Source organism: Leishmania braziliensis, chromosome 29 (assembly GCF_000002845.2).
Source record: "Leishmania braziliensis MHOM/BR/75/M2904 complete genome, chromosome 29".
Classification (NCBI taxonomy): Eukaryota; Euglenozoa; class Kinetoplastea; order Trypanosomatida; family Trypanosomatidae; genus Leishmania; species Leishmania braziliensis.
In genome coordinates, this window is record NC_009321.2 from 517,570 (window position 1) to 527,589 (window position 10,020).

Consider the following 10,020-nt stretch of genomic DNA (forward strand, 5'->3'; position numbering starts at 1 on the left):
GCCTCTCTCTCTCCCTCTTTTACTGTGTAGTGATGTTTCTCTCTGCACCAGTCGACATCGGAAGCTATCACCGCCCTCCTCTTTACCTGTGAGTGAGAGGATTCTTTTTTTTTTCTTCTTGTCTAGTGTGGGGTGAGGGGGAGTGGAGTTGTGGATGGGATGCGAGTGGCAGGGTAGAGGGTGTATGCTTCTCTTGTTACGTGTGGGTAGTGGTTGCGTTTTGTTTTATTTGCCTGTTGGCTATTCTCCACATTCTACTCAAGCTGGCTTCACTTTGTGTCTTCTGTTTTGTTCTCTAATGAGTAAGGGTGGGTCATGATCTATGAGGCCTTTAAAGTTGGCTTCTAGAGGAATACCGATAGTTGGGGGAGGGAGAGACTGCCTGGTGTTCGGTTGTTTTGGCGTGCGCACTCGATGGGATCAGCGCGCGGTTGGTTCGCAACGGAGAGGTTGGTAGTGAGTGAAGGCGCGGAACGACGAGAGAAGGAGCACACAAAGGCTAATTTTGAACCCATTCAGCTTAATAGAGGTTGTCTGCTGCCGCTGAAGGGAGTGCACTCCATCAAGAAGGTGCGTGCCTGTTTGTGCCTTGCCCAGTAGGCCACTTTCACTTTCTGTCACTGACGCTGCTTGCGTGTTTTTCTTGTCCGTCTCTCTTCTGCTGGCACTCCTCACCTTCCACAGCAACCTCACGTCACTCTCTTTTCTTTGTTGTTGCAGTCGTTAGCCACTTCTGATGACGGTGAACACCTCGGCGCGTGGCACCCTAAGGGGGCAGTACCCACTCTGAAGGGAAGCCAGGCAGCCCCTCCCACCCCCTGCCTCTGCCAATGCCGAGCCCTCTCTGGCGGTGACAGGGTGAGGAGCCTACGATGCAGAGGGGGGCCAGGGCGATGCATCGCTACTGGTGCCGGCGCTGCGTCAGAGCGACATGCAGCTGTGAACACGTTTGTGCCGTCCATGTGATGGGCAGCGTGTCGGCGTGACTTGAACGCGTCCTGCCGGGGCCTCGCCTCCTGCTGGTGTGTGTGTGTGGGGGGGGCGCCGGGTGGGGGCCGGCATGGTGGGGGCGGCCTGCGGGGTTTGGGGCGGGGGCCGTGCTGGGATGGCTGGGTCGGGGCATTGCTGTAATGCGTGTCTAGCGCTGCTTCGCACCACGCGGATGGGCCTATGGCAGGGCCTGGTAGAGTGGAGTCGTGCTCCTGTGTTGTATGGCAGAGAATGGGGGCTCGTCGACGATAAATTTCCTCTTGTTATTTGCTTTGTGGTGTCGTTGCACTGCGCTACGTTGTCACTCACCCCCCCCTCTCTCTCTCTCTCTCTTTCTCGTTGCTAATTTTTCTGGCTTCCGCATCTCCTCTCCCTCACTGGCAGGGCCGCTCTGTGGCCCCCTCGGTCCTCTCCATCCCTTTTCCCCACCCTGCATTTCTCTTACTTGTTGGTGGTGTTTTTATCTTTAAGAGAAACGCAGAGTGATCGCAGGCGAGGACGATCCCCCCCTTTCCCTACTCACACAGAGACGCACATAGGTGTCCAGGCACGCAGATCAGAAACACATGAACCCGTTAAAGCAAGCACAGAAGACACGTAAGAAGATACTGACGGAGGAGCACAGCTCATTCAGCCTGTCTGCCTGTTTGGCTGGCTGCATGCACACACACACACACATATAGGCAAACTAAGCTCAGGCCCCTGCAGCTTCTCCTCATCGCGCCTTCGCGTCGTTTCGCTTGGATGCCTCAACGACCGCTGTCCAGCGAGGCTCTGAGTCATCATGCGGGGAGGAGGGGGGGGGTGGACTCACTGCGACCGTAAAGGCGGAGCCGGCTTGCCTCTTGCTCTGTCTTTCTCGCTCTGCACCCACCCTCCGCCCCGTGTGTTCCTTCAAATCACCATGTACAGACTTAACACCGTCGTCTCCTCTCTTTTTTTTTCTCAACTTATCTTCTCTCTTCTCTTCTTCTTGCGCACACGCTTTGCCCTCTTCGTCCCCCGCATCGCTACTGCTGCGTGAAATACCACCACAGTACAGTCACGTGTCTGTGGAGCAGCTCATATTCCACGTATGTTCCTCTGTGAAAACAACACGAGCCAGGCCGAAAGATAACGCAACCACCAACGCAGCACTGCACGGGCACCACTTCATCGTCTCCTCGCCATTGCGGACTCTGTATGCGGCGAGTACTGGGCACAGCTGAGGGCCTCTTTCCTTTTTTAGCACCCTTCCGCTTTCCTTGTATTTAGGCGATTTTGCGTGTGTGTGTGTGTGTATTGAACTCGGTGGTCTATGCTGCAGGATCCTTTTTGGCTACACCGCACTCTTCCTTAATCGAGCGAACATGTCCCTCTTGCCTTCCATGACGGTGGAGCAGCGTATCTTGCACTGGCTCTCTACCTCCGCCGAAGAGGCCATCCCTTATGAGCGACTCAAGAGGGAGCTGCAGCTCGGCTCCAGCGGGGGTGAGGGGGCGGTGCGCCAGCTGATGGAGCAGAATCGTGTGCGCCTGCGCCGCGGCAACGGTGCCGACACACAGATATACATCTCCATTGTAAACAACATTAACGAGAGCCTGTCCCTAGTCCTCGACGCGGTGCGGGCGAGCGGGGCCGGTGGAATTGATCAGACACAGCTGCTGAGTAAGGTGCGGATGCCCAAGACGGAGCTTGGCAAGGCTCTCACGGCGCTAACAGCGAAGAACCTCATTAAAGAGCATCGCTCTTTCACGAACCGTGCGAAGCGTATCTACACGCTCTTCAATATCGACCCCTCGTCACACATCACAGGGGGCGCCATGTACTGCGGTGAGGAGCTTGACGTCGCTTTTGTGGATGAATGGCGTCGAGAACTGACGAGGTTCGTGTCAACACGACGAATGGTCAGCTTTGATCAGATCAAGCGTCATGTCGAAGCGCTGCAGAGCGCTGGCGGTGGTCGTGGCGGCGGCAGCGCTCTTCCCACCCCAGGCCTCGTCGTGAATCACTCGTCTGGCACATCCACCCAGCCGTCCAAATTGCCCGTTGTCTTCACAATGATCGACTCGGCGGTGCAGCGAACTGTCGGCGGCGGCCCGTCGTCGATGTCTGGCATGGCCTCCTCTAGTAGCAGCTATGCTGTTGTATCGAAGCAGCTTTCCGACCTGGACCTGCGCATCCTCGTCCACACACTTGTCCTCGATGGCGTACTGGAGATGCTTATTCCAGCCACCACTGAAGGTGTCAACACGCCTCAGTACCAGCTTGCCTACGGCCAGAGCGTGATGAGGCACTTCACAGCGCAGGTGCGGCGCCCTCGTCAACGCTGCTTGTCGACGGGGATAGAGGGACCGGCGCTGCAGCGCGCGCGCCAAGAGAATGACCTGGCGCTAGGATTTCCTGGGCACCCGTCTGCTACTCCGTCCTCCTCGCCGCCAGCTGCTACAGGTGGTGGCTGGAGTGGGTTCATTCCCGACATTGAGGGCGACGGACTCAGCAGCAGCACGATGGAGGTCCTGAGTCAGTCCAGCCTCTGGGAGCCGGCGCCCGTCTCGCAACCGTCTTCGAAGGACGCCGTTGATGGCTGGTCGTACATGCCGGCTGTGGGCTTCCCCTGCCTCGGGTGCCCCCTCCTGGAGCAGTGCTCTGTTTCATGCCGTGGCGTGGTGAATCCGAAGAGCTGCACCTACCTAAAAGATTGGCTAAGTTGATCCCCAGAGACAAGTCCCGGGGCTGCGACGGAAAAAAAAAAGTGATACGCTAAGCAGCACCGTCGTTGTAGTCTCAGTTGTTGTGAGGTGCGCGTTGAACGTTCCGACAGCGGTGAGGGGTGTAGGGTGTTTGCATTGGTGCCTTCAAGCAAGAAAGGGAGAGGAGAGGGTACTGACTGAGTTGATGCGCGCTTTTGTTGCCACACGACTGAGGAGCGATGCATGTCCCGCTCGCCGTCTCTCTCTCTCTCTCTTCCTCCTCCTCCTCCTCCTCAGCGAGGGCAAACCTCCGGGAAGACTTTCGCAGGAAATTCCCTCCTCCCCGTCAGCGCAGGCGTTTTACTGCACACCCACAAACACTCGCCTCTGCTGCCGGTGCGAAATGTTTTCTTTGGTTTAACGTGCGCTTAAGAACGCGTACCCGCGTACTCACATTCGCTGAGCTTAGAGGTACACCCTTTTTTGAAGTCAGAGATGAAGGCCAAGTGAGGTTAAAGGGGCGGAAGAGAGAGGGGAAATTGGTGGGAAGACGATAACCAATGGACGGTGGAGCGTCGTCTCCTCCCTCTCTCTCATACTTGTGCGTGGGCGTGTCCGTAAGGGAGGCAGGCGCACCCCCCTCTTTCTGCCTCCTCGTGTCCGTCAGTCGTGCAGCTTTTCCTGCTTTCTTCGGAGTCCTACGTTGCGAGAGAACGAACTGTGAAGCAGGCGTGAACCCATCAGGGTGGTGATGATGGTATCACACACGTGACGAACTACACCTTCCTGCGTGGCGATTGAGAGGAAGCGCGGCTTGCCCCCACTCAGAGCGGCGGTAAGGGCGAAAAGAAAAGATACTCAGAAGAAAAGTGTGTGCTCTAGTCCGTTGCATCGTTATTGGGAGGTGTGGGCCCGAGGGAAGGGCAAGGCGAGGGGGGGGGCACTGCGAGGCTCGAGTGCCTCTTCCATTGCTTTCGCTGTACTATAGAGCGCGCCCTTTTACGTCACACACACACACACGATGGAGAAGGGATTTTCGTGCTTGAAACCCTCGACAGTGATTGGGGTTTCTATCTAGGGGCAGTTTGCTTCACTACCTTCTCTTCGTCCTACTCTGTTGCTGCCTCCTTTTCCCTCGTGTCGTTCTGTCCCTCCCTTCCCCCTCACCCACGTTGACACGCACACCTTCACAGACCAGGCGCCAATACCGACAGAGGGACATTCGGTGTGGAGACGGTGTGAGTTATCGGGTTAGAACAGAAAATAAGACACCAACCGAAGAAGAAGAAGCCAAAAAAAAAAAAACGGCATCTTCTTTTTTTTTTTGCCTTCTCTTGTGGCGGGTGTTGGTGGTGGTTGAGTGTGACGCCAACTCCCCAGCACAGACATAAATACCCGCTCGCCTCGTTTGTGAGGAAGCCAAGGGGGAGGGAAGGCTTGCGCAACCCATTACACAGAGCGAGGAGAGAAGCAGTACTATCCAACGCAAACCCCACCCACGCACACAGACAGACAGAGAGACGCCCGTGTTCTTTCGGTTTCATTCCCCTTATTTACATCAGCGTCTAGGCACGGTTGCTATTGCAGCTTTTTACGGTGGTGGGGAGAATAATGTCATCGCCGTGCCCCTCCTCATCCTCACCTCTGCTAGCTAGCATAGCCAGCAGCCTTCACTCGCCGTCGAGAGATGCACTGCAGCAGCCGCTACTGAACCGGCGACCTGCCCCAGTGCGACCGCGTCCCCGCGAGGAGAGGAGCGTTTGCGCACGCCCAGAGAAGTCCGTCAAGAGTATCACCCAGGCCCGCGCTCCGCCGCTGCAGGTTGTTCCGGTCTTTGTCCGCGAGGTGGAAGAACCTTCCACAAAGCGTCATCATGCAGAGCCGGAATCTAGCCCAGGACGAGACAGCAGCAGCGGCTCTGTTTCCCGGAGTGCGGTGGAGACAGCAGTCGTGATTTCCGCTCCGCTGCTTTCTCTGTCGAGCACCTCTTCGTGGGCGGCGCCTTCGTCTTTTCGTTCTCTCTGCACCTTCACCGGTGAGTGCCCGGTGGTGGGGACGTGGGGTGCACGGGCTCGTCTCCCAGACTCGCCACGAAGCAATCACTCAGGCAGCAATATCGCCTCGAGGAGCCTTTCGACCGCATCTACACACCCAATGGTGAATTCCACAGCGGCAGATGTCTTATCTTCTCCCTCGTTGGGGGTCGCGCCACCTTCGCTCTCTGCGACTTGCTCCTCCATTGTATCTGCTTACCATGGCCCACGCGTCGTATGCTCGCATCCGCCGCCTGCATCAGCGTCTACTGTACCTGTCGTACTCACTGAGGCATCCACACCGTTACCAGTGTCATCGCTGCCACACCGCATTCGCCAGCACGAGTTGCGCCCAGCGGACTTCCGTCGTGAGGAGGTGCTCGGTGAGGGGAGCTATTCGATCGTTACCCTCGCCACGCACCGTGCGTCGGGCCTATTCTTTGCGCTGAAGGAGATTGACCGCAGCCGCCTGCGATGGCGACCGCTGGAGGCGCAGCTACGCTGGGAGATCAACCTGCAGCGAACGTTGCGCCACCCGCATATAGTGCGGCTCTACAGCTACTTCATTACACCAGACTGTATCAATCTTGTGCTAGAGTACTGCAGCGGCGGGACGCTGCTGAGCCGCTTGAGAGCTGCACCACAGCACCGCTTGTCGGAGGGTCAGGCATCCCGCTACACTCGTCACGTGGCAAAGGCGCTGGTGCATCTGCACGAGCTCGGAGTGGCGCACCGAGACCTGAAGCTGGAAAATGTGCTCATCGATGCGGACGGTATTGCCAAGCTTGCGGACTTCGGCTGGTCACGTCCTGTCGTGCATCCGTTGCCATCCAGCGGGTCAGCGGCTCCTGTTCGGACTGCTTACGACAGGAAAGATGCGCCGCTTAACGGCGCGGAGCACGTTACAAGCAGCGAGGACCCAACGGAGGGGGCGGCGGAGGGTCGCCGCACCGTGTGTGGCACACTGGACTACCTCTCGCCTGAGATGGTCTCCGGTCAAGCACACTCGGCCAAAACAGATGTCTGGTCGCTCGGTGTTATGCTGGCAGAGATGTTGACAGGCATCCCACCGTTCTACACGGAGTCGACGCATCAGACATTGCACGCCATACAGCGGTTGCCGCCAAACCTCAGTGCTTCACACCCCACACGCCGCGGACCGGTGGCCCCTGGTAGCGGAACCACCGCCACCGCTGATGCATCTCTGACTCTCCACGAACCGGTTGCCCTTTCTGCAGGCGCGCTCTCTCTCATTCACGCGATGCTCCAGAAGGATCCAGCAGCGCGGCCGACAATGTCCGAGGTGTTGTCCCACCCCTGGCTGCAAAAACTCGTGCGGAAGTCATGAGGAAGAAGCGGCGTGGGTACCCCCACCCTTCCCCCTGCTCGCTGCGCCACTCCTTCCTTTTTCTCCCATTTAACTTGTTCTGCCTGGTGCTGCTCTGCGTGTGGCTGCTGTGTGCGTACGAGTGCGAGGCCTCTCAACGACAGCGACCTTTCTTTGGTCCCTTTTATGTGTCGCTTTTGAGTTAGACTTGCTGCTGTTGTCTGGCATGTGTATTGAGCAGCAGCTCATTCATCGGGATGGGTTTTCCAGGAACTTTGTCCACCCAATGCTACGCGAAGAGGAAAGAAACATAAGCGGCCAAACGCGGCTTTGTTGTTCGACTTGCCTTGCACCGAACATGAAACGGAGGAGGAAGGGGAAAAGAGCTGGCCCACAGCAGCTTTTTTTTTTTTCACGTCCCCTCTGCGCTCGCGCTGTGTGTCATTTTTCAACCTGTCGAAACTCTCTTCGACGTTCGTTGAGACATCTGCTTGACAGTGCTCATTGCTGTTCCTGTTGCCGCCCAACATTCTCTCTCCTCCCCCGCATCTCCCCCCCTCTCTCTCTTTTCCTTTCGTGCTGCTGTGGGTGCTTCTTTTTTCACCCTCTCCTCTCTCCCTCCATCTTCCAAACAACTCCTCTCTCCTTCAGCCCCTCACGCACGTACACACCCACGCGCAACCCAACTCGACTACTTCGCCTCTCCCCTATTTTTGCGCTTCTTTCAATTTTAATTTCATTCTCTCCCTTCCTTCACCGTCGCCACGTGTGCACTTCGTCATTGTGCGTCTGTGTGCTCCTTTCTTTTCCCCACCCCACCCCTCTACGCGCCAATACATGCAAACAGTCAGCGGCCACGACGAGCAGAAAAATCCAAACACAAAAAGCGAAGAGGCAGAAGCGAAAGAGTCCGAATCAACCAATTGTGCTCTTCTCCTTTCCTTGTCGCCGTCTTCCTCTCTGTCTCGCATTCGCATATTAGCCGACTCGGTTTCTTTTTTTTCTCTCTCTCCTTGCATGTGCGTGTGCGTGCGTGTACGCTGACTGCGTGCTCGGCCTGCAAATATTCGCTCCTTGCTTGCCCCACACAGGGGAGTGCACAGGTTATTCACCCCCTATCTTACTCCCCTTCACCGTCATTCCATCCACGTCTTCTTCCTCATCACCCACCAAACACTTTGCCCATCTCTCTGTTTTCCCCCTCTCGACTCTTTTTTCCCTCTTTTCCCCCTCATCCCCGCTCTGGAGCAAATTCACGCATTCAACCCGCGTTTCCTCCCCCTGTGCATCACCGACTCACAGGAATTCGCAGCGGTTCTCTTCGGTTTTCTTCATACGATCTCGCTACTCGGTGACGCTGTGTGTGTATGTGCATGTGCTTGTATGCGCATGTTGAGCGTCTCTCTTTTTCTTTTGAAGGGTGAGCCACATCATCATTAACTTGCTCCTTTCTCTGCGTGCTTTTCTCGTGTGAACTTTGCCCTCACTTTCAACTTCTCGTTCTCCCTCGTACCCTTCACCTGTTTAGTGTGTGTGCGCGCGCGCGATTGTGTGGCTTCTCTCTCTTTTATTATTTGGTCTGTCCCGCGCGCTCTCGCTCTCGCTCTCCTTTTCCACTCGTTTTTTTTGTTTGATTTGGTTTGTTGGATGCGCGTTTGCCTCTCTTCTTTAGCGTACCCTTTCTCTGTTCTTTCGTCTTGCTGTTCGTCGCCCTGTGTGTGCTGCTCATCGCTTCAGTCTCGCCTCCTTTGCTTACTCGGTGCATCCCCCCCTTCCCTCTGACTGTTCAAAAGTGGGGGGTGCGGGCGCTGTGGTTTTTTTTCTCTCTTTGCTCCTTTTCGTTCCCCTGTCTCTCTTTCCCTACGTCGCTATCGCCACCGTCTCATACCCTTCTCTATCCCTCATCATCTTTCTCTGCCCCCCCCCCCCCCCCCCCACACACACACGCGCTCATCATCACTCCCCCATTCTCTTCCCCACATACCCCCCGCTTCATTCCTGATAAGACTTACGCTGTCTCAGCTACGCTCTCTGCATTGCTTTTTTTTTTTTCTTCTCTTCCCTACTCGACCTCTCTCACATTTTCAGGGTTTGTGGGGTTTCTATTCTCTTGCGTCGCAGTTGCGGTCTGACGACTGCCTGTCTGCCTGTGAGTGCGTCTGTGCGCATGTTCGACTCTGTCCAACCCTGACTCCGCGTCTCTGCTTAGCAGCCTATCTTACGTGTGTTCACTCTTCTCTCGAAGCCTTCCCCCCCTCCCCCCTCACAACCTCATTGTTTCGAGCCGCGCCCTTTTTCTTTCCTTTTCGTTTTCTCTGCGTGCCTTGTCTCCCCTCTTTGCTCAGGCTTGCGCTTTTTTCGCTGTTGTTTGGGCTTTTGCATCCTCTCTTACCTTACCACTGTTTAGAGGAAGCGTGGGAACGAGAGAGGGAGAGAGACTGCGGGGCTTGCGTGTCCACTACCCACCAGCAAAGTAGCGGCAACCAAACAAGCAACAAGAGTGGCCCTGCAAGCCATTGCAGACACCAAAGAAATCAAAGGAAATTAGGATTTCTTTTGAACGAGAAAAAAGGGGACCAAGCAACGCAGCTCTCCATTGAAGAGGCACACCCCCCTCCGCGCACACACGCATACACACACATACATACACTAACGCAATACACTGAGACCCCCCAACCTTTCGCTATTTCTTTTTCGCCATTCTAAGTGCGGAACCGTGTTAGCTGTGTATTCGCTTCATTACACCACGCGCCCATAAAGTAGCTCTCTGTGCTCTCTGTCCCGTCTCTCCTCATTCCTTTATTCGCTCTCTTCTCTTTCGGTATTTCTCCTTGACCAGCAAGTTTGTAGGCGTACGTACGCACACACACACACACACACGCAGGTCTGTTTCTGCGTATCTCTTTGTTTGCTGCACCTGACGCTTTTGCCCTCCCCTCTCCCTCCCTCCCTCCCTCCCTCTCCCTTCCCCCTTTCTCGCTCTCCGTCGGGTCTGTGT

General features: G+C 56.0%; 2 protein-coding genes across 2 annotated transcripts; both read left to right on the forward strand.

Annotated features, from left to right (window-relative positions):
* Positions 1–2,339: 2,339 nt before the first annotated feature.
* On the forward strand, positions 2,340–3,683 carry LBRM_29_1400 (conserved hypothetical protein; the record flags this gene model as incomplete). Its single annotated transcript, XM_001566434.1, has 1 exon — positions 2,340–3,683. One exon carries the CDS (start codon positions 2,340–2,342, stop codon positions 3,681–3,683), a length of 1,344 nt encoding a protein of 447 aa, XP_001566484.1.
* A 1,590-nt stretch (positions 3,684–5,273) lies between these two features.
* Positions 5,274–7,043, forward strand: LBRM_29_1410 (putative serine/threonine-protein kinase; the record flags this gene model as incomplete). The annotated part of the gene is made up of 1 exon (XM_001566435.1): positions 5,274–7,043. One exon carries the CDS (start codon positions 5,274–5,276, stop codon positions 7,041–7,043), a length of 1,770 nt encoding a protein of 589 aa, XP_001566485.1.
* Between the last annotated feature and the right edge of the window lie 2,977 nt (positions 7,044–10,020).